Below are 23876 nucleotides of genomic sequence, written 5' to 3' on the forward strand. Positions count from 1 at the left end.
TTTCTCTCTTGCAGGCTCTCTGTAGACACAGTTTTCCATTTCCCAGGCTTGATGTGTGTTAGAGTGGGGTAATTCTAAATTTCTTACTTGAATTGATTGATAATGTACAAAGATGGGTTGGTAGCCCTTGAGGCATTAAATAGTGCTGAGCTTTTGTTAGAAAGGCTGTATTTACTGATTGGAAGGACTGAAAGCTGAATTTGCTGATTATCCATAGATGCTTAAACAACTGTAGATCTATGTAGGCATTCTTATTTTTAACTGACCTTAAAAATTGATAATTCCATATAGCTATTGATGAGGTTCTATTCTAGATTGGTGCACAGTCACGACTGAATAAGTAACAGATTTCTACCTTTAATATGGTTGGCATGTTGGAAAACATCTCTTCAGCATTACAATTGGCTCTCCATTCCACCTTAATTTTTTTAAATTTACATCTCTGGGCTGCTGTTGGTAATTCAAGATTTTTAGAATGAGTGTGTTTCAGAATTGGGTGTACAGTAATGAAATGCAAAGAAGCAAAACTTTCCTTTTTTTTTTTTTTTTTCTAGTTTTCTTATTTGCCTGGGGTTTTTTAAACTTGATTTTTCATTGAAACATAACTAGTGGAATGAAGGGACATGGACTTTATTTTATACAGTTAAGAGCAGTTGCTACAGTCAGAGTCTGTTTAGCACCTATCCAGCTTGAGGTTGATGTTCTTTGTTGGTGCCTTCCACAGCAAACCACAATACACAGACACATTTTTCAGGCCCCAGATGTGTAAATGACTGATCAGCCTGCCTCAGTCTGTCAAGTCTGGCTTTAGTCATGTTTTTATTCATTCAAAAACTGGAATTACTTTGTCTGCTTTCATGTGTCTCTGGAGCCTTTGTAATGAAAATTACTTTAGAGTGAGTGGCTCTTCTTGAAAGATTGATGTATTCATTAAGTTAATTGCCAAAACAGAGTCTCTAAATATACTAATTGATAATTCTGACTGCTAAGATAGGTCAGAACTGGAAGGTGACTCCAGCAGCAAGGGGCTCAGTCCTTGACTGATCAGGGTCTTTTGGACAGGTGAGAAACAGGTTTTCAAGCTTCCAGAAAAAGATGACTGTTGAGTGCAAAGTGGGTCAGTCTTAGCTCTTTTTAATATCCTTTTTCTTGTAAGCTCTTCATAAGCTCCCAACAAGCGTCTTAGCTGTAGCACACCACCCTGAGCACCGTGAGGGTTTGTGCCGAGGGCAGCCGTGTGTAGAGCTGGTGTGAAATGAGCCTGCAGAGGGGATGTACAGAGTTGTGTAGGTCATCAGTGGTGGACTAGGAGTTCTCATTTAACCATCCAAAGCAGGCCACTGATAAGATAGTAAAATCTAGAAGATGAAGCCTAAGAAAGCGGTGTAACTAATGATGTCCTGGCTGAAATTGTCTTCAGAGGAGGATAATCAATCCTTGTGCTTGCAGAAGGCATGGTGCTTAACTTGAATGCCATATCCTAATGCTTGTGGGATGGACTGGAGAGACACAAAAAATTTGTAGCAGTTTCAGCTAGATGATAATCTAGGGCTTAGTTTGAAAGAATGAATATGTCAATTGTTAACACCTTATCAGAATGCTCAGATTTCCTAGCAAAAACATGGTCTTCCTTGCATTACTCTCAAGTTACTGTTTTCTGAAGATAAACAAGTTCAGGAATTCTGTTGTTCACAACCACTTCCTTTGTAATCTATCAGACGTTGCACTTTCCACTAATTGTGCTGTGGAGCTGTAGTGCCCACGGTTTTATGAATCAGCCAAGGAGTAATTGCCTTGGATGGAAGGGTATGGATGTGCTTGGGCTAGTCTGGAATCAGCAACTTTGGGAAATTCTTCCACCCACTCAGTCTGACACCACCATGACAGATGTCATGACCTGGGACTGTGTACAGGGAGATGATGAAACCCTGCTGGTAAATGCATGCTGTAGCAGGCCGTGTGCTGGGGAATAAGGAAATTGATTAAAATTTAAGTGGAAACCACATGGAGTGGCAAGATTTTTACTGTTTTAAGAGGTTCCTGCATGCCATTTGTACAGTGTACACTCTGGCCAGGTAGTCTGAGCAGATTTCAAAGATAGTAAATCTGAGCAGTATCTGTACTGCTGGATTTTGAAAATGGAGTAAGATGGGGCAGTGCAGGTAAAAATTGTCTTGCTTAAAGTAAGTCTTTTACTCTTGTCTCTATAGTAATGGCTTCACCTAAAGTCTTCCCAAAAAATCTCTCCTGCCTCTCTAGTCACCTGTCCTGTGGTGCAACACACTTAAACATTTAACTGTGTGAAGAGAGCAGCTCATGCACATATCCCACTTGCTGTCAGCATCAGCCCTACACTTGCCAGCAGTGGGAGTGACCCTCAGTACCTGTCAGGGTAACTGGTTTTTACCTGAATCCAGATAGCAGCTGGGTTCCTGACTTGGTCAGAGATTGTAAGATGAATTGAGTGCCGATGATTCGACCAATTTTTAAAAATACTTGTATTGTAAGAGAGGGCCTTATTGTGTGCATCATGCTCCGGGCAGAGGGTCAAGATATGATGTGCAGAAGTCTGGGGAAACTGATTCTGATGGCTTGCAAGGGAGAATGGGTTGGACAGCCTTTGGGTAGCCTCCAAACTGTCTTCCAGGTTTGTGGCAGCAGCTAACGTGCTGTTCTGTATCTGTCTCACAGGGATTGAGCCTCATGGGAACATGGTGAAGCAGCCTGCCATCTTCACAGTGGACACCATCAGTGCTGGGCAGGGTGACCTGATGGTCTTCATAGAAGATCCAGAAGGAAACAGAGAGGAGGTATGTACGTTAAGTGTCTTATATGGAAAAGTCAAATTGGTCTGAATGCTGTAGTTTTTGTGGTAACCTTCATCTTTCACAAGTGAGTTCTTAACAAATAAGTAATCTGAAAAGAAATTGCAAAATATCATTTATCTAAAGTGCAAGAAGTCTCAAGCTTTTCTTCATAATTGCCTTGAAAAACAGTCACTACCTGCAACTAAGCTCCAGTGTCCAGTAGTTGCAGAGCTTTAGCTTGACTGGCCAAGTACACTCTGACCTGCTTTTAGATAACATACATCAGTAAATCACTGTCTGCATTTACTCATTCTGCAAGAATGGCTAAAGCAACTATTTAGATGCCATGAATCATTTTGAGTTAAAATGCTGGTTTTAATGTTTATAGAAACTTCTCATCCAAGTGTTCCACTTGATCATGTTACAACATTCCAGAGAAATACAGCTGTACATTGGACTTACTGTCTCCTCACTTTTGGCCTGCCTCAATACAGCAATTAACAGCAAAGGAAAGGGCTGGGTTGGGGAGAAGGTAGCTTGCTTCCTCTCTTGTAAAGACAAAACCAATGGGATTTTTTTCCCTGTGAGAAGAGGGGGGATAGCAAGGATCCCTGCTCTCACAGCAACAAGTGTCTAACAGTGCTGAGTCTGGAAGTAGATTGCAGTATCAGTAAAGGGTTCAGCTGGTGTGCGTAGGCACAGCTTGACGAGGGATGTGTTTTCTCTCCTAGGCCAAGATAACACCGTCCAGTGACAAAAACAAGACCTACTCAGTACAGTATGTTCCAAGGGTTACTGGACCTCACAAGGTGGGTTTTGTGTCAATAAACAGTATTTTCTTGGTAGACACACTGCTCTGCTGGTTGTGCAACTTACAAAGCCAGTTTTGTGGGTTGCCACAAGAGATGCAGATGAAAACAGCAGGTTGTTTCTATGAGGTATCTCTTTGCTGATGGTACTGTACACTGTAGGGATTTTGCAGAGAAGGATTCCCTCCCTTTGTCCTTGGATGCCCATAGTCACAGGTTTATGATGGGTGATCCTGTTGCTTTGACTCTTCTTAGGGTGGCTGGTCCCCACAGCCAGCCTGAAAAGATAAAATGCAAGTTCTGCTGCCACTTTATTGCTGGATGGAGATTTACTTTATATTGGCACATCCTGATTCAAGCTTTCATGCTGGTGTGCCTGATTCTGTAACCAAGAGAACTTTAAGAAGGTGGCCAGCAGTTAGCATGGATCTGGTGAGGGTTGTGGGATGGATAGTCCCTCACCTCTGAGGGAAAGAGTCTTTGTGTTAGAAATGCAGGTGCTTGACCCTGTGCTTGGCTTTAGGGTGGTGATCTGAGCTCTGCCTCTGCCTGATGGGTCCAAGCTGATGCTGTCTGTCCCTAGGTTTCAGTCCTGTTTGCTGGGCAGCACATCTCAAAGAGCCCATTTGAAGTGAATGTTGACAAAGCCCAGGGAGATGCAAGCAAAGTGACTGCAAAGGGACCAGGACTGGAGGCAGCAGGGAACATTGCCAATAAACCTACGTACTTTGACCTCTACACAGCAGGTAAGCAGGATGAGTGATGATGGAAATCCTGCAGTTTCCTCAAATGTGAGAACCTAAGGCCTTGGAAAAATAGCTGTAAAGTGAATGTGGATTTGTAGCCCCGGATGATATAATAGCTGGGCTGCTCGGAGGGCTTCAGCTGTGTATGAAATATTTGAAGTGCAGAGCCGAGCTGGGGCATAAGGGTGCTAAGCCTGACCCAGAAATTTGCCATGAATTTGCTGAATGGCAGCAGTCAAGTTCTTGGCTGGTTTCTTTCCCCAACTCATTTTGAACAAGAATGTGACATGTTGAAAATAAATGTGAAGGATAAACTGTGAGCCAACTGTAAACGTGTAGTGTGTTCTATATTTAGCTCTACAGAAAGAACCTGCTGCAGTGCTACTTTGAGTTCATACTTCAATGATGAACTGGTTTCAACCTCTATTGTAATTATTAGAGGGTTACTATCTTCATTAGGGCATCTCCATCACATTATTTGTTACCTGCTATTAGGTCAATGCTGTAGCCTAGAGGAATGAGTCAGTAAGATGCTACAAATGTTAATTCATTTAGAACAATGTGAAACTACTTAGGGCAGTTACTTGTAGCATTTAAACACCAAAATATGCTGAGTAGCATATTTGAAATTGCCTTCTGTCTGAGGGAGTTTAGGAATAAAATTAAATGTAGTTATAGTGAGGCAAGTATTATGTTCAGCCTCTAATTGGGAGAGGGAGTGGTCTGAATCATGTAAAGACATGTCTGGACTCTGAAAGTGTATAGAAAACTGTTTTTGTTGTATGATGAGTTGAATAAGATGTGAGAGGAGCAGGTGTCTGAACAAAAATGAATACGTATAGTCCAGCAGTGAGGATCCTTGTCAGACCAGCATTCATTTGTCCAATCTCCTAATCTAAACCACTTCAAAGCTTGAGAGATTGAACTGACTGGTAAAGCTGTGGGCTGATCTGCGATAGAGATGCTGCAGGGTGGTGTCCATAGGGTAACCAGGCTGTATGTATATTCAGTAATCTGTTGTGAAACCCTGTGGTTTCTTTCCTTTCCCTCCTCTGCTGGAGCAGCAGAGCCCTGTCAGTTTGACTTCATGGAATGCCACCATGCTCTCTTGCCCACTCCCTGCTCAAATGTTTGATTGCTGTCAGCAAAAGCTGAACGTAGAGGCTGTGCCTAGAATTGGCAGCAGAGGATGGCTGGCTGAGCCCTGACAGCTGGTAGTGGTCTGAAAAAGGGTGCCTGCTGCTGGTGGGAAAGCCAAGGCTCAGCTGGGCTTGTTTCCTTTGCAGGTGCTGGTGTGGGTGACGTGATTGTGGAAGTGGAGGATCCTCAGGGAAGAAGCCTTGCTGAAGTTGTAGTGGAAGACAAAGGCAACCAGGTCTACCGTTGCACCTATAAACCTGTTCAAGCTGGTCCTCACATTGTCAAAGTGACTTTTGCTGGGGAGGCAATTCCCAAAACTCCTTGCACTGTTCTCATTGGAGAGGGTATGTTTTTTTTTAAAATGCATATAAATGTAGATGGGCACTTTTCTCCTTGGATGTGATCACAGAATATGCTTGGATCATGCCTTTTATTTTCTCTGTACCTTTCAACATCTTGGTCCTGTTTCAGTGGGTCACCTGAGTACTCTCAGGGTAAACCAGTGCTCTCTAACAGTAATATGGCTTTTGTTGCTAGTTTCCTTTCTGCCTAGACTTACAAATGTTAAGCTGCCCTTTGAGGTTTTGGTTTTTTTTTTGAGTAATTTATCCAGCTATGCAGTGTCTTGCTATTTTCCACCCTTGTTCCTCAGATGACTATATTTACTGTTTTCCTCCTTAACGGACACCTAATTTGCTTTCTGTTCCATCCTTACGTGCTCCTATGCTTTTAGATCTCTGCTCATCTCTCCTGAGCTACCCTCCATTTGTGGAATTTTGGACTTCACTGCTAATGGCTTCATAGTTGGTAAGAGGTGTGCAGGATGCTCCGTCATATTTGCTCTTTGTAAGCTTCTAACCTGCAGCTTGTCCCAGCCAAATGGATTTTTGGTTTTGTTGGGGTTGGGGAGGAAAGTTGCAAACGAACTGAAGCTTTGTGTGACCCAGTCAGTGAAACTGGCTTAACCACAAGCTGCCTGACGCAGCTGTGTAAGTGCTCTGCAAGCTGTTCCCACTCCACATCAGCCATGCTCCTGTGTGTTCCCACTGAGCTTTCAGAGCGGGCAGATGGCACACAGTCCGGCCGCTGTAGGACACGGGGCAATGTTGGCTGCTGCAGGGGTGAGAGGAAAACCTGTAAGCTGTTGTATAATGAGTGAAAACCTAGCAAGCTGCTTGGCAGACTTGTGCTCCTGCTGTAAGCACGGCATGCTTGAGGAAAATGCGTGTTTGGTTTACAGTGCTGGGAAGCTGTGGTTGTTTGTAAGTCTCTTCAAACCTCTCAGGTCTTTGGCGTTGAAAACCTCATGACAGCTGGGATTGTGTAATGAAAACTATTCCTAAGTGCGCAAAATTTCTGTAGCCACTCTGCAGGCCCAGAAGAGTGCTCGGAGTAAAGAGGCCAAGATAAGCCTAAACCATGTGTAACCTTCCTGCCCCACCCTGCTTCAGTCTGCAGAGGGCTTGGTGACTATGCTTCTGTGAAAGTGTGAACTGTGACAAGCAGGGGGGTTTGATGTGACATCTTTTAACGAAGCACAGGCAAAACTCAGCTTTGCTAATAGCACTTATCCCAGTCATGTGCTTCTGAACGACCAGCAGAATAATACTGTTCATTGGGGCTTATCTGCAAAAGGGACCCTTCACCCTACACTGCAGTGGGCCTCAATGCAAAAGGCATCTGGAAGGTTGTGTCTGTGGCAAATATCTCTCCATGATAGCTGTGTAAAAGTCTTGTATTGATAAGTGGCATTGAATTGGAAAGCAGAAGGGCTTCAGTGTTTGCAGTCATTCTAAAAAATGGTCTTGGACAGGGTAAGTGTTGCCTGGCAGCACTGACTGCTACTGCCTAAAAGCCGGGGGGCATAGACAGCAGCCGGGCAGACTCAACGTCTGTCTGCCTTAATGCTATAACCTTCTGCTGAAAGCTAAGCTGTGGTTGCCCTGAGTCAGTCTTAAACTGAAGGTTGTCCCAGGCTGGCTAGGCTACCTGTATGTTGAGATCAGAGACAGTAGTAATGCCTGAAGTTCCTTTGCAGCCTGCAACCCCAGCGCGTGTCGTGCCACTGGTCGAGGTCTGCAGCCCAAGGGCGTCCGCATCAGGGAGACGGCCGATTTCAAGGTTGATACGAGAGCAGCAGGGAGTGGAGATCTTGGAGTGACTATAAAGGGACCAAGTGAGTGCTGGGGTAAATCTGTGCTGTGCATGTGTTTTGGAGAAGGGGGAGGAGCAGAGCCTGGGAAAAGGAAGAGCAGCAAGGAGATGGTGTCCTGATGGAACTGATGGGATCTGTATAAAAAGTCAGACTTCAGAGTGGTTTATTGGTACTTTGTGTCTATTGGGGAGGTTTTGGTCTGCAGGGCTGGGTGAGATTATATCTGGTTTTAGTTCTTTCCATTTTAATGCGTCAGTTAGCAAAACTGAGCTATTCCATGCATCTGCCTGCTGTGGCCTCCAAGCTTTATGGGTACACATTGCATCTTCATCCAATCTGTGGAAGCAAGTCACATGCCATGGTCTCTGGCATGATGGAAATCCTGCTCTCATAAAGCTCGTAATGGCTCAGAGCGGTATTCCTGGTGGCACTAGCTGCTTAGACACACAAGCAGAGGAGGAAAGGAACCCACAGGCTGACAGAGACCACCTATGAGGCTCCATCCCCAGGTCCCTTGGTCCCGAGCCCTGGATGTGGCCCTCTGCCTGGGAGGATGGGAGCACAGGGGCCGCTGGCTCATGTGGCCGCCAGCAGCAGTCCCTGTGTGGTACTCTGAGCCCGCCACCTCCCCCCTCCTGGGGCGGCATTCAAAGGTGCATTGTATTGCCTTCACCTCCTCCACGCACACAGACCTCTGACTGTGTGGCTTCATGAGGCTGGGGGGGAAAAAAAGGAACAGACATATCAATGTAAATTTTAGCATATTAAGCTTTTCTTCCTAAATTCTTCATCTCGAAGAAAATGAAAAGTAGGCATTCCCTGCATACTTGTGGTTACAAAGTCTGACAAATGTTAAGCTTTTTTGTTTTAACATATGACACGCATCATACTGCAGACTAAGAAAATAAAACACAAGGGAACTTATTAAGTCTGGTAACTTAAAATACTTTCTGCTGTATTTCTTCTGGAAGTGTTTGCTGTCTTTGTCCTAGAGGGCAGCTAGAACTAACTTCCCTTATAACCTGACCTTTTTTTTTTGATGGAAGAAATTTATTCTTGCAAGCTAAAATAAATACTAGAAAACATGAACTTGTCTGAGTAATTGAAAGCAGGATGGAAACTGTTAAGTTCAATGCTGAATTGATCTTTCAACAGAGGGCTTGGAGGAGTTGGTGAAACAAAAAGGCTTTATGGATGGTATATATGCATTTGAATATTATCCAGCCACACCAGGGAAGTACGTTGTCACAATTACATGGGGTGGGCAAAACATCCCAAAAAGGTGAGTCAAAAGTAGCTTTTTGGGCATTTTTATGTCCTTCAGTGGGTTGTGTAGTTGGTGGGCTTTTAAAGCAGCGCTGACCTTTGAAGAAGCACTGGGGAGAGAAGTTAGTGGCAAATTGTTGTTTTAACTTTTTATTTTTAACAGCCTGGTTTTGGGCTGCAGCAGCTTGACAAAGCTCTGAAGGGTGATTTGCATCAGTCTTTCTAACGCAAAATCATGAATAAAAAACCTAAGAAAACATGGTGGATTATGCAGCTTGGACTTTGCTGTAAGATTTTGAAGGACTGTTATTTCAGTGTCCACAGCCATAGCAAGCAGAGCAAGTATTTGACACTCAGGATTTGTGGTGGAAGATGGTGATGGGTTGGATGACATCTCTGCTAGAAAGATGCTGCTGGGCACTGTTCCACCACATGATGGCATCTATTAATTTGGAAAATTCAATGTAGAGCCTCATTAAAATGCCTGGGGTAAAACATAGGTGCTGTATTTGTCCCCATTTCTAATACCGTGCTTTGTTTTTCTCTGGTAGCCCCTTTGAAGTTCAGGTGGGTCATGAAGCAGGTCCTCAGAAAGTGCGAGCCTGGGGGCCAGGACTGCACGAGGGAGTTGTGGGCAAGTCGGCTGACTTTGTGGTCGAGTCCATTGGCACGGAAGTTGGCTCTCTTGGTACGTTACTTGACTTAGCTTCCCTGAAATATTTGTATCTTGCAATGCTAGCAGCGAACTCATGAGAAACAACAGGTTTCCCAACAGTAAAAAACCATGTCTGTAAGACATTGTGATCTAAACACTAACATCTCTGAGTATCAGAGGCATGTCCTACAGACAGGAGTGTGCGTGATGGAGAGTGTTAATCTGTGGTTTTGTGGGATGAGATCCAGAAGGGAATGATGGATGTATTATCTCCTGTATTCCTGAAGAAGGGTGACTGAGAGACCAGGCATGTTTAAGGCTAACAAAAAGCTGTTTGTGGCAGTGGTGTTAAATTAGCGGCCACCACAAATCTAACGTGAGGAACCTACTTGTTCGTTTTTCAGGCTTTGCAATAGAAGGCCCTTCTCAGGCTAAAATTGAGTGTGATGACAAGAACGATGGCTCTTGTGATGTGAAGTATTGGCCCAAAGAGCCTGGTGAATATGCTGTGCACATCATGTGTGATGACGAGGACATAAAAGACAGCCCTTACATGGCCTTCATTCGACCGGCTTCAGGAGACTTCAACGCGGATAAGGTGAGGCACAGGAGTTCACCCATGGCACAGCATGTCTTGGATGTAACTACAGTAGAGATATTTCTAAAGGATTCTGGTAGCTGACTCTTAAACTGCCTCTGCTTAAAGCTCTGAATTTGCCAAGATATTACCCAGCCAGATACTCCCCAGCTTTTTCGAATAACACTGTTGTGGTTTTGATTTAATGTAATGAAAACTTGCTGAAGTAGTATCACATGCTTCATGGGGTTTGTGGAGGGGCGGGTCTTCATGCATAAATCACTTAGTTTTGTTTCTCTTTCTGAACTGCAAACTAATATTCTTGAGGTGCTCTTTTAGGTGAAGGCTTATGGCCCAGGCTTGGAGAGGACTGGCTGTATAGTGAACAATCCTGCTGAGTTCACAGTTGAAACCAAGGATGCTGGGAAAGCACCTCTGAAGATGTATGCCCAGGTAAAAACCCAGAGGCAGCTGTGTGAAACTGCAGCAAAAGGACTGTAATACTGTTTAGAAAAATGCCTAAAGTATTCCTACTCACTTACACACCACTTCATTCTGGGCATGTGTAATTCAAGTCAAAGCTCTGTGCTTTGATCTGTGTAATGTAGTCAGGCAACAACTGAAGACAAAGTGACTGCTCTGAAGTATATGAAGTACATGGCTTTGCTTCCTTACTTGGAAGCAAAGCAAGGTGTAATTTCCTTGAGTTGTTATTTGGACGCACTGAAGTGTCTCTGAGCCTGTGAATTTTCTACGTGTTGTAGGATGGTGTATGAATGAGCAAGTGTTAGATGAGGAAGAATTGCAGGAGTGTAAATTGCATGTTTCTTCAGTTTTTCTGAACTGCAGTTCTGGAAAAAAAAAACCTGACACATTTTGGAACAGTCTTGAGCTGTTCAAACTATGCAAACATTTTTGAAGCTCCTGAACCTTCTGCTTGTGTTACTGCTTTTTAGGATGGAGAAGGAAACCCTATTGATATCCAGATAAAGAGCAAGCCTGATGGTGTGTTTGCCTGCTCCTATGTGCCAGTTAAACCAATCAAACATACAATTTCTGTTGTCTGGGGAGGAGCCAATGTGCCCAATAGCCCATTTAGGGTAAGTACAGAGATGAATAGTTCTTAGTTCTAGCCAAGTAGGACATTGGTGCTCACAACTACTTGTTAGTACAACTAGGATGATAAACCCCTTCTGTGGACTTCAAGGTGGTGTGCCCTTCTGCTTCATTTTTTTAGAAACCTATCCACTTGTATAAATCTTTCTGTTTTTACAAGTTCACATGGTGGTCTCCTGTCAGCCCAGCTGCTTCCTGGGCGATTTGAGGCCATTCATTTGTGTCTGTTATCCTGTAGCTCCTCTCCAAGCAATGCTCTGACTTGGCTGTGATCTCAAGTGTGACAGAGATGTGTGATTCTCACCCTTGTGAATTTGTGTAGGTCCTTATAGGTCAAGGGAGTCATCCTCAGAAAGTGAAAGTGTTTGGACCTGGTGTGGAGAGAACTGGCCTGAAGGCAAGTGAACCGACCCACTTCACTGTGGACTGCACAGATGCAGGAGAAGGTAAAAGCAGGTTGGGCTATTCTGTGGTATTAGAATCACAGGTCATGCAAGGAGGGGATAGTGTACTGTTCCATGCTGGTTTTCCTTATTTAGTAGAAAAACCTTAGGAGGCAGAACATTGCAGTGAATTGTGATCTGATCTGTTACGTTAGTTAACAGGGTGACTCAGACAGCTAGAAGTGGGAATGGTCTGGCTGTTTGGCTGGCAATGTCTGTGCTGTCCAGTAGCAAAACCTCCACTTGCTTTTCCTAGGTGATGTCAGTGTTGGAATTAAGTGTGATGCTCGTGTGGTCAGCAGCGAGGAAGAGGACATAGATTTCGACATCATCCACAATGCTAATGATACATTCACAGTGAAATACTCACCACCTGCTGCCGGGCGCTACACTATTAAAGTGCTTTTTGCAGGAGAGGTTTGTAATCTTCATTTTGCAGCCTGATGTTTCAAGAATCTCTTTCTCTGCTCTTTGATCACCATGCATTTGCCAGTTCATAGCTGGCTCTTTCCACATCAGCTCACATGCACTTGGTTTGGTCGCTGTTTCTATAGCGATGTAAAAAATGGAAACTTCTTTTGTAATACTTGCATGTATGCAAGTGAGAGAAGTTGGTTGGGGACACTGAAGTTTGTGTAATATGTTGGACTGGCATAATGAGTGTGGTCTCTGTGGTAGGGTAAGGCTGCCTTCTAAAGGTAAAAAACCTAAGTGGCTTTTCAAGGAAAATGGGTGAAAATTTTTTCCTTAAAAATAAAAAACAGAGACACAAACTTCCAGCTGTTAACTTTGCCCTGTATTTTGAGTTATACTGATCAGTAAGGCAATGTTTAAGTGAGGTGAAATTTTACTCAAGATACTGGAATTAGAGCAGAATTATCTTAAAACTATTATCTGTTTAATTTTGGCTAGTGAAGAATGACCTGGTTATTTTTGGAGTTATGTTTCTGTTGCAGGAAATTCCTGCCAGCCCATTCAGAGTTAAGGTGGACCCCTCACATGATGCCAGCAAAGTGAAAGCTGAAGGACCCGGGCTGAACAAAACTGGTGAGACCTGGGTTCATGTAGTGTGACCAATACTGGATCCTGAGGAACTGTTGCAAGATGGTCACAGCCTGGCTGAGCATTGCTGGGAGGCAGCAGCAGGGTGGGGTGTCAGGCAGTTGCAAACAATGCCTCTCCCTTGATATTTTGCTTGGCTGGGCTTTATTGGTACTGAATGCTTCTTGAGGAGAGTTTTTCTGTGTGAGCTGTTTGTAAATTAGAATGAACATTTTTCTTCAGGTGTGGAAAGTGGCAAACCAACACACTTCACTGTGTTCACCAAGGGAGCTGGAAAAGCACCACTGGATGTGCAGTTCAGCTCCTCAATGCCAGGAGAGGCAGTGATGGATCTGGATATCATTGACAACTATGACTATTCCCACACTATTAGGTACACACCCATACAGCAGGTATGTCCAACTCCTGTAGTGGTACAGGAGTGAACAACTTGTGTTGCTGTAGTGCAGTGACCTCCCTCCCTAGTACCTGTGCACAGTGGAAAAAGCCGAAAAAACTTGCCAGATTCTTGTTCCCCAGAATCCCTAATGTCTGCAGTGTAGTGGGAGTTGGAAAGCAGTAATGCGGTTTTTCTGATGTAGTTATTTATAGCTTGCAATTGTTTTCTTTTCTGTGGCAAGGAGAGATACTGATGCAGTAGCACACAGCTCACATCATCATTCCATACCTTATCAGTTGAAGAAGAAAGGTGGCCAACCTTCCCAGACTCCACAGTCTAGCTGACTGCTGCCCCAGCTGCCGCTGTCCTGCAGAGCTGAGGTTGTGGTGTGCTGCCTGTCAGCAGGCTGCTGGTGTCAAAGGAGCTGGAGTGCAAACCAGAGCAGGGACAAAAAGAATAGTTTGGGTGATGCATTAGTTCCCAGTAGACAAGTGATGAAGTTGGTGCCTTTCAAGCTCCTAATAACTAGAAGTATTTTTCCTTACACTGTACTTGTATGTTTGTAAAGGGCCACTAAACACCAGAATGCACAGATCTCGTATTTCTGATGATATAGGTGCTCTGGTGCTGAGATGAAAGTGCTTTGCTACTCTTGTTCTCCTGAACAACCAAATGTACTACTAGGTCATCTGCCCCAGCTTCCTTGAGTGGAGCTATGTAAAAGTGAACTGATAAGGAAAACTGCAGTATTGTTTAACTGATAGTGCTGGTTCAGAGTTCTTGGAAGCACCATAGAGCTAACGTTTGTTTTTTGATAAAGCAGTTGCATGATCTCAGGATGTGGCTGGCGTGCCTGTTTGGAGAGGCTTTGGCTTGTTTAGTCAGGCTTGGTATGTAGAAGGGAGCACTCCTCTGTACTCCATGTGTTCATGAGCAGTACCAGATTTCTTAGCTTCACCTGAAAATCACTGGTGAAACAAGCCAGGATGCCCAAACCAGGTTTTCCACTTGGGTCTTCCATCTGGAGAAGTACCATGGGTCATGTAAGCACTGTGGGCTTATGGGAGATGCTCATGGATAGCAGTGGCAGGAGAGCAGTGGTTAAGAGATGAAAATAAACTGCTCAGTAATTAGAGTAGCCTTGTTGTCCCTCCATGCTGTGAGCACATAGGTCTTTCCTGGACCCTGTCCTTCTCAGGTTCCTAAGCAGCAGCTTATGAATGAGACTGTGGGCTCCTCAGAGCAGGGAAAGGATGGAATAGGTAGTTAAATTCCTGAGGGGCAGCGTCAGTTGCAGAGCGGCCTTGGTTTAGTGCTGTTTATTTGGTCTTATCTATCTTGTGGTGTTGCTACAGCTACCCATGTGTATGTTTTCTAAAAACAACCAAAAATAATCATGGAAGCTATTCACTAGCTTGCATGAAACATCCATGATTATTTCACTTGGGAGCAGAACTGGCCAAGAGTGAAAAGTAAGCAAACAGTGAATATAGCTGAAATATGGACTGCGGTAGGAGAGAATAAAAGGAACACACATCATGGGCTGGAGCTTGCCGTGGCTGTGCAGCATTCCAGCCAAAATACACAAGAGCATTAATCTTTCTGACTTGTAGAGCTTAAACCACTGGTATTTCAGATGCTGTAATAATATGGCCTCTTTGCAGTCTTAGCTTTGGCCTCTGCATGTGGTGGAAGGGGATACCTGGTCTGGAGCAGTGGGACATTCATTCAGCTGTCGGGTCTGAGTGCCGGGATGGGGTGGGAGCCAGCCTGAACTGGAGGCTTTGCCAGGCAGCTTGAATATAGTCTTAACTAAATGTTGGAAACAACTGTCTTTTTTACGCTTCCTGTATTAAATAAAAACTATTTAGTACTTAGAAGGGCTGCAGTGGTGTGAGCTTTAGTGTTCATAAACCAGTAAGTTTGGCTGTGGCCAGATAAAATAGATTAGTTGATGTGGTTATGTACTGCTTGGATGTTGGTGTGTCTGTGTGAAGTGGGGAACTGAGCTAACATGTAAATTCTCCACTTAGGGTCCAATGAAGGTTTTGGTAACTTATGGTGGTGATCCTATCCCTAAAAGCCCTTTCACAGTGGGCGTTGCTGCTCCTCTAGACCTAAGCAAAGTTATAGTCAACGGACTTGAAAACAGTAAGTACCTGTGGGCTGGAAGCCTCTGAAGGGTCTCAGGAGTCTGGGTGATAGCCAACATATCCTGCTGGAACAGGAGCAGGCAAAACAATCTCCTTTTTAACTTACTACAGCTGGGGATCAACTACCTCCAACTTTAAAACTTGACCACACTTATTTAGGTGGTCCTCTTGAAGGCCAAATTTCAATTTCGATTTTTTTTTTCTTTTTTGCTAAGATTACAAGGTACTGTTCAGAAAACATGTGTTTGGGCTTTGGTTATTTGTGGTGAACGGAGCTGGATGCTTCACCAGTCTGAGCACTCACTGATGAAATCTGTTTCCCTGAGGGCTAGATGGCTGTTCAAATGTATCAAACTCTTACAATGCACAGTGTCATTCATACAGTCTTTTTGTTTTCCAAAAGTGGAAGAACTTAAGGCTGTGAAGTATTGTTGCTTTCCTGAAATGAGCCTCTCTCTGATACTGTCAGACCACACCTTACAGGCTTGTTTTGCCCTGTAGCTTTGTAATGTCAATTAATCAAGGCATTTGGTTTTGGTTGGGTTTTTTTGTTGTTGTTTGGCTTGGGAGGTTTTTTTGCCTGCAGAGGAATGCAGACTGGGTATGGCTCTGCCAGTACCTGCTCCTGCAGTGATGTGTGCATGGGAGACTCTTTGGACTGCTGTCTGATGTTAAGTAAGTAATGTAATATGGGTTTTGTCTTTTTCAGGAGTGGAAGTAGGGAAGGATCAGGAATTTGTAATTGATACGAAAGGAGCTGGTGGGCAAGGTAAACTGGAGGTCAATATTTCCAGTCCTATGAGGAAAGCTGTGCCATGTCTGGTGGAGCCAGTTCTGGGTAAGGAGTGCAGCACTGCAAAATACATCCCACGGGAAGAAGGGCTGTATGTGGTGGATGTGAGTTATGATGGCAACCCAATCCCAGGGAGCCCCTACACTGTGGAGGCCACATTACCTCCAGACCCTTCCAAGGTGAGTGAACAGTATAGGGCTGTAACAGCAACTGATACCTGAAAACTGTATTGTGGGCTACTGCATGAGACTTGGCTTGGTCTTGGCCAAAACATACCCAGGAACATCCCTACTCAGAGTGCTCAGTGATTATTTTAGCAGCCTCTATGACTTGTAGAATTCAGTCCTGTAACACTGTATTTGAAAAAAGTGTCGAACTAATCAAAAATATGGCAAATATCCTGCATAATGTAGCAAATTTAGGTATCACTCCTAATGTAAGAGAAGTCTGTCTGATAAGCAACCCTGATGTATTAATATGCTCTTTTTCTAAGGAAATATATTTCAAGAAAAACGTGTACAGCCATCAAATATTTTAACATTTCCACCTTTTATTTCCCATGGCTTTATAAAAACAGCTATGGTGAGATTATAAATATCCTTGCCTAGAAACCTCTTTGGAGGAGAAGTACCAGCTTTACAGTAAAAATGTGGGGCTGAGTGGCAAAGGAGACACAGTGCCTTCTGTGTGTTTTTAAGAGCCTATTAATCGAGTCCCACATACAAGCAAGTCTAACTAGGAAATCTTCTGGCAGTAACATGTAAAAAGCCATGTGGCTCAACTGCATATTCTCTTCTAGGTAAAAGCTCATGGTCCGGGTCTTCGAGGAGGCCTTGTTGGAAAACCAGCCCAGTTTACAATAGATACCAAAGGGGCAGGAACTGGAGGTTTGGGTTTGACAGTGGAAGGCCCGTGTGAAGCTAAAATTGAATGTTCGGACAACGGCGATGGAACCTGCTCTGTGTCCTACCTGCCTACAAAGCCTGGAGAGTATTTTGTAAACATCCTCTTTGAAGAAGTTCACATTCCTGGTTCGCCCTTTAAGGCAGATATAGAAATGCCGTTTGATGTCTCTAAAGTCATTGCCACAGGCCCAGGTCTGGAGCGTGGTAAAGTCGGCGAGGCAGGGCTGCTGAATGTCGACTGCACAGAAGCAGGGCCTGGGGACCTGAGGGTGGACATGGTGTCAGATACTGGCTCCAAAGCTGAGGTCCAGATTGACGATAACAAAGACGGGACCTATGTCGTTACCTACGTGCCGCTCTCAGCTGGCATGTACACAATCAAGATGAGATACGGAGGAGAGCAAGTGCCTAAATTCCCAGCCCGGGTCAAAGTGGAGCCAGCTGTGGACACAAGCAGAGTTAAAGTGTTTGGACCAGGAGTCGAAGGAAAAGGTGAGACTAACTGTTGTTATGGGAATTTGTAGGACTTGCAGTCCTTTCCGTGTATTCTGAGCGTTGAAAGTTGTAAAAGCCGTGCATGTTTCCATGGTGATCCTTGGACAGACAGGAGTCTCTTGTTCCCATACAAGCTGTTTATCGTGCTGCTTCACCAAATGTTCTGTTGTTGCAATGTATTGCACTTCTTGAAGTGGCTCTTCAAAACGTTTCCTGTAGATGTCTTCCGAGAAGCTACAACTGAGTTCACTGTGGATGCTCGACCTCTAACGAAGGCTGGTGGTGAGCACATCAGGACACAGATCACGAGCCCCTCTGGCTCCCCCACAGACTGTCTGATCCAAGACAACGCGGATGGAACATACTCAGTGGAGTACACGCCATTTGAAAAGGGTAACCTCGGGGCTTGTTTTCTTTTACTTGAAAGGGGAAAACCAAGAGCAAGCAGCTCTTCATTTGGCAAACCCCTCAGGTCTGCCAGTAACTTGTTGGCATCTTTGCAAGAGGTCTGCCAGCAGAGGAGCTGATTCTGCAGGAAATAGCTCTATTTTAACTTGAAGAACTGGCTTTTATGGTAACTTATCTTTAGAGGAACAGTTTGTAGATGGAATCTCAGTTACAAAACATTTGTGAAGTCTTGTGAAATGCAAGAAAAAACTCTTATCCATATACTGACATTTAAGTCTGTAGCATCTTGTAGAGTTATGTTAAGTCATGAGCATTTTTAGGGAATTCAGGAGATGTTTGCCTCTTTTAACAGGTCCACACACAGTCAGTGTGACATATGACGGTGTGCCTGTGCCAAATAGTCCCTTCAGAGTGAATGTCACAGAGGGCTGCCATCCATCACGTGTGAAGGCACAAGGACCTGGACTTACAGAAGCTTTCACAAATCAGCCCAATGCCTTTTCAGTTGTCACCAGGTGATGGAGCCGGTTTGATCTTGAAGGAATATGTGGGAGGGGAGGAGTGTAGTGGTGTGTGCAATGCAGGATGCTAAACTCAGTACAAATATGTATAAAAAGGCCAAGCTGTGTCCAGCTGATGACTGTGTGTGCTACCTCATCATCTGTTCTGCTCAGCAAACATTCGACATTAGGGATTGATAGTTACTGGGAAGAAAATTCTAGGAAAACTTGAGTGAGGCAATGCTGAACAGCTTTGCATGGCAGCACATGCTGAAGGCTGAACATTGGAAGTCAGGATACCACATTGCCAAAAAGGATGAAAATGCAGCCAGAGCATGTGAAGACTACAAAGCTGATTTAGAAGCAGGTGATTCTAACAATGTGTGTTTCTGTCTTGCAGAGGGGCAGGAATTGGTGGCCTTGGAATAACTGTTGAAGGACCTTCAGAATCTAAAATTAGCTGTAAAGATAACAAAGATGGGAGCTGCAGTGCCGAGTATATTCCTTATGTTCCAGGAGATTATGATGTTAACATCACGTATGGGGGAGAGCATATTCCTGGTAAGAGCTCTTGCTCAGGTCTTTCAGAAGAGGGATGAAGTCAAACTATAGGCTCAGAGTTCTCAGTTGGCTGCATCTCCCTTGTGCTGTGGGATGTTATGTGATTTTGGCTTTCTGCTTTTCCTCTGAATTCAGGCAGAAAAGGCAGTGGCATTTGCTCAGATGGGTACAGATGAGTGGAACAGGAAAAGGGACACTAACCCTTGAGAAATAACTGGTATTACATGCAAGTGGTGTGTAATACTTAAGGTTATGAAAATAGCCCTTTGGTATGTGGATGCATTAAAGATCCTGTTCTGCAGTAAAAGGGGATGTTTCCTGTTGCACCCATTCTCTTTGTTGACATACTGAACACAGTAAGATAGAAGGAAATGTATTGCCTCCATGATGCTTCATTTGCACTTTTGGTTTCTTTCGTGTTGTTGTTTTCCTGAGGTGTGAGAAGTAGATGGGTTACAGATGGTTGACACCACTTCTGTGAAACTGTAGAAGTACCATCGTTACACTTCTGGCTTTTGCAGAAGCAGAGGGATAGTGTGGAGGCTGTGGGGTTGTAATTCCTGCCTGCAGCAGAGGGATAGTAATAAAAAAACCTAAAGAAAGGTAGAGAAAAAAGACCTATTGTTCTCTGTAACTGTTAACCTTTTGGTGTTTAACACTTACCGTGTCAACTTCCAGGCAGTCCTTTCAAGGTTCCTGTGAAGGATGTTGTGGATCCCAGCAAGGTGAAGATAGCAGGACCAGGTCTGGGTACAGCTGTTCGAGCCAAAATCCCCCAGTCCTTCACTGTAGACACCAGCAAGGCAGGAATAGCACCTCTTGAAGTGGTGGTGACAGGACCCAGAGGTAAGAACCGAAGTATTCCATCTGGCTGTGCCCATATCCGTGTTTGGGCAGGTAACATGGTTCTGGCCCAGCCTGCAGAGGTGGTGATGCCACTTGAATGAGCATTTTCCTCTGCTCCTGTTCATCTGTCGTGTGCCCCTTGGCAGCTGACCCACATCATGCTGTGACAGAGAGCTGTGTCCTAGGTAGTGCTGCTTTGGACAGAGTCTTTGATGACTTTAGCCTAATCTCCAGGGCTGGGAGAAGTGATGTGAGTAACCATCACCGGTGAACAATTGTGTGTTAAGTTTTAGATATCAAAAAGTAAATCCAAAATCTAACATGTGAGCAGTGACTTGGGAAGCCTGAGTCAGTGGATTGCAGGAGTCTCTGAATAATGGTGAAATTGCTCAGTGGTCCCCAGAGAGCAGCAAGGCCCTTCAAGTGATAGCATTAATGGCGTTTGCATTAGCCTAGAAAGCCATGTCTCAGTATCTTGTCAGTGAGCACCTGTTGGCTGCAAGTCTCACCTTGCTGGGAGGTGAGAGCTGCCCCCGCACTGGAGTGTCAGTCTGGCTGTGCAGGTGCCCTGCAGGTAACACTTCTTTAATTCTAGTGGATGGGACGGATTCCCAGGGATGGCGCTCCCCATTGAAAGCAATTTCGGATTTCTTTAAAGGTGGTCCAAAGGGTGACACTGAGACAGGTTTGAACTCTCACTAGCTACTGGCAGTTTTGGTTCTTGGAAATCCGGTTGGCAACAGCAAGAATCATCTGCAGGAGGGAGTGGGAACCAACGGTGTTGCTTTTAGGCTGTGCATGGCTGCTATATACATTTCTTTTGTGCTTGCTTTACCACTAATCCTTTCTGTGTTTTAAAGCCAACTTGTAATTGTAGACTGCTTTGTGTGTTGATCTGAACTGATATGTCACATTATCTGTTGTAGATTTAGCTTAATGCAAATTGAAATAATTGATCCTGCTTTCTTAGGTCTTTGGCAGCTTGCAGGGTGTTCTTGCCTAGGCAGCAAGCCTGCCTTTCTAAACACTTGATTGTGAAAGACTCAGCTGGTGAATGCTATACACCAGCTGGCTTTAGAGCTCAATTCTGTGCAATGAATCCCAGCAAGACGACGTAATCTTGTAAATGACAGTACAGACAATTATATGCATTACTCATTTTCTGTCTTGAAAGATCTTCAATACACCTTTAGCAATTGCTCTTGACCTAGACTGTACCAAAAGGCTGATCTCTCACCAGTATTTTCATGCTAGCTTTTGTTTACAGCAAGAAGATGGGAGCCCAGAGAGCAGTGGATAAAAAAAATCTATCTCAAGTCAATGGCTTTGAATATAAAATAAGGGAAACTGATCATTGATCCCTGCCTGTTGCTTTCATTAAAAAAAAAAAACCTGAAATTTGTTATAAATGAGCAGTCCATCTTGTAGCTTTGTGCAGTAAATGACTATTTTAATAGCATATCTGAGAAGAAAAATGTGTTGCCTTTTTAGGAGTTGTGGGACCTGTTAATGTGGTAGACAATGGAGATGGCACCCACACGGTGGTGTACACCCCTATGCAGGAGGGACCCTACATGATCACTGTCAAATATGCTGATGAAGAGATTCCTCGAAGGTAAGGTGGTAAGGGAAACTTTGCAGAAGTGAAGATTTAACAATCCATTGGTGTTCTCCCAGCACATAAGCACCATTTACAGACTGGCTGTGGTCCTTTTTACTTAACCAGTGCAGCTCCTTGCATGACTTTGGGATTCAGTGGTGTTTTGAGTCCACTGCACCTGCAGCAGACAGTGTAAGAGGGCTGTATAACATGTACTGCAGCAACTATCAGCCATTGACTTGGGAGGAGGGAAAATAATGGGTTTCTCTTAAAGTCCCTTCAAGGTGAAAGTGCTTCCTACATACGATGCCAGTAAGGTGACAGCGAGTGGTCCAGGGCTCAGTTCCTATGGCATTCTAGCCAGCCTGCCTGTGGAGTTCGCTGTGGATGCTAAGGATGCTGGGCAGGGACTTCTGGCTGTACAGATCACGGTAAGTAACAAAACCAAGCAGGACAGGAAACTTGTTTTCTAGATGAGCATGAGTCTCTCCTTTCATAAGTGTCCACAGCTTTATCCTGACATACCCAGTGTCCTGGACATTGGGCTGCTGACTGGACAGTAAGGTCTGGTACAGGAAAGTCTTGCACTCTGCATTTGTGAAGCTCTTGAAAGTGCTTTTGTGAAACTCCTGTCTTAAAGTCATCAGATATGCTCTGTTTGGCTCTTGCCTAACCTTACACTGCAAATGCCCAAAACGAGAGAAGTAATTTCTTGTAAGATTATGGAAATACTGGCATTTGAAATGGAGGCAGTTTTCTAGCAGTGTTCAGCAAGGCTGTGAGATAATGACCACTCTGAGCATCACGTTATGATAAATTAGATCACACATCTCCCTCAAAGTTGCCAGAAGTCATAAGCTGCTTAAGGAGATAACTGCAGGAATGTTTTGATTTATCTTTGTTACTACTCTTTCCAAAGTTTCTGGTGCCTGGACTCTATGGCCTCAGCAAAAAAGTGTCTGGTTAGTGGACCATAAAGCACATAGCTGAGCTCTGGCATGCCTAGGTCATGGTATGCCTGGTTGTACTTGCCCTTCTGCATTCTTGCTCCTGTCCTGTCTCAATGCCTGCTCAGGTGCACCAAAGCAGTTGCCATTAATTCTGGTGTGCAAGTGTGCTCTTAAAGGATCCAAAATGCTTATCAGGGCTCCCAGCCTGCCAGGGGCTTTGAAGATCAAGTTCCCTAAGTCCTGTGTGGTAGAAGTGCATTAGGTGATCCTTCTGGCAGCATTTGTTTGCTCCTTATTCTGAGCTGTTGAATGTCAAATGTTTCACAAGCCTTCCTGAAAGAAGTAAGCTCTTTTGTGCTGTACCTAAAATCTCAAGTCCTTTGCAGCTTATACTGTACCTCAGGTAGCATTAAGTCATAAAATACAAAATTGAGTCAACATGTGATTCCCTATAAGCAGGCTTGGAAGACTTTCTAAAATGCTTTGTGCTTTGCAGCTGATGAGAAGTGGTAGTTGCAAGGGCTGCAGAGACCTGCTTTTACTTGTAGACTTTGCAGTGTGCCAGCAGCTGGATGCTTCATGCAGGAGGGTTGACAGCAGACTCCAGTAATGCTTCCCCCGCCCTCAGACTTTTCAGCCCAAGGCTACCCAGTGCTTACTCAGGACAGAGCTGCACAGTGTGACTGCCCGTTTGTGCCTCAGGGAGCAGGGAAGTGTTCTTAATTTCCAACAGCAGTTTGACAGTGAAGCGTGAACTTCTTACAATTCATATAAAGTTCATTAAAATGGCTTGTTGGTCTTACAAACATTCTCATATCAGCCAAAGAATAGTTAATAATAGTACTGTTTATTTTGTAGTGGTCTGATATCTTTCTGCTCCTAATACTCTGTTCTTGTTACAAAGTCTTTGAGTAAAATATCTTTAAACTTCTAAAAGCTGCAGTTCTCTATCTGTTTGAGACCACGTAAGTGTGGTTTTGAACAGATTTGATGTCCAGCTAAGGAAATTCAAAACCTTCCTAGTGCTTAAATCTTCTGGTTTGCATTCCTCAGGACCAAGAGGGCAAACCCAAGAGAGTGGACATCCATGACAACAAGGATGGCACTTACACAGTCACCTATGTCCCTGACAAAACGGGCCGCTATACGATTGGCGTTAAGTATGGTGGAGATGATATCCCGGCCTCTCCCTACAGGATCCGGGCATCTCCAGCTGGGGATGCCAGCAAGTGTTTGGCCACAGGTGAGTGTTCGACTCCTCTCTTTGCTGTTGTTAGTTCTGGGTGTAAAGCTGCCTTCTGAGCATGCTACAGTAGATGTGATGGGTATAGAAGACGTGCTTGAGACCTGTGTAGTCTGGTTGCTCATAGAGAAGGGGTGTTTCTAAAGATAAAGAAGTGTCCATCCTGAGGGTGAGCAGGGATCTCTTGCAGCCTCTAGCAAAATCTATCAGACTGCCTGGGCTGTTATAAACAGCCAGATGCAACTGTCTGGTGCTTATTTTGGCAGC

General features: G+C 44.3%; 1 protein-coding gene across 5 annotated transcripts in view; it reads left to right on the plus strand.

The window, feature by feature from the left end:
- Positions 1-23876, plus strand: part of FLNB (filamin B) — a 70654-nt gene that overhangs the window by 26312 nt on the left and 20466 nt on the right. For 3 of the 5 annotated variants that reach the window (XM_059856473.1, XM_059856477.1, XM_059856474.1), the window contains exons 5-29: positions 2692-2810; positions 3539-3616; positions 4200-4362; positions 5649-5846; positions 7541-7678; positions 8813-8939; positions 9475-9611; positions 9983-10176; positions 10495-10608; positions 11112-11255; positions 11594-11717; positions 11971-12131; positions 12671-12761; positions 12999-13168; positions 15189-15306; positions 16018-16280; positions 16901-17498; positions 17721-17894; positions 18262-18424; positions 18810-18970; positions 19649-19816; positions 20412-20501; positions 21308-21431; positions 21691-21847; positions 23420-23609. In XM_059856473.1, coding sequence (XP_059712456.1) covers positions 2692-2810; positions 3539-3616; positions 4200-4362; positions 5649-5846; positions 7541-7678; positions 8813-8939; positions 9475-9611; positions 9983-10176; positions 10495-10608; positions 11112-11255; positions 11594-11717; positions 11971-12131; positions 12671-12761; positions 12999-13168; positions 15189-15306; positions 16018-16280; positions 16901-17498; positions 17721-17894; positions 18262-18424; positions 18810-18970; positions 19649-19816; positions 20412-20501; positions 21308-21431; positions 21691-21847; positions 23420-23609 — 4164 coding nt within the window. The remainder of the gene's footprint in view (positions 1-2691; positions 2811-3538; positions 3617-4199; positions 4363-5648; positions 5847-7540; positions 7679-8812; positions 8940-9474; positions 9612-9982; positions 10177-10494; positions 10609-11111; positions 11256-11593; positions 11718-11970; positions 12132-12670; positions 12762-12998; positions 13169-15188; positions 15307-16017; positions 16281-16900; positions 17499-17720; positions 17895-18261; positions 18425-18809; positions 18971-19648; positions 19817-20411; positions 20502-21307; positions 21432-21690; positions 21848-23419; positions 23610-23876) is intronic. The other 2 variants (XM_059856475.1, XM_059856476.1) reach the window with 1 other exon arrangement.

This window comes from Haemorhous mexicanus, chromosome 11, assembly GCF_027477595.1.
Source record: "Haemorhous mexicanus isolate bHaeMex1 chromosome 11, bHaeMex1.pri, whole genome shotgun sequence".
NCBI lineage: Eukaryota > Metazoa > Chordata > Aves > Passeriformes > Fringillidae > Haemorhous > Haemorhous mexicanus.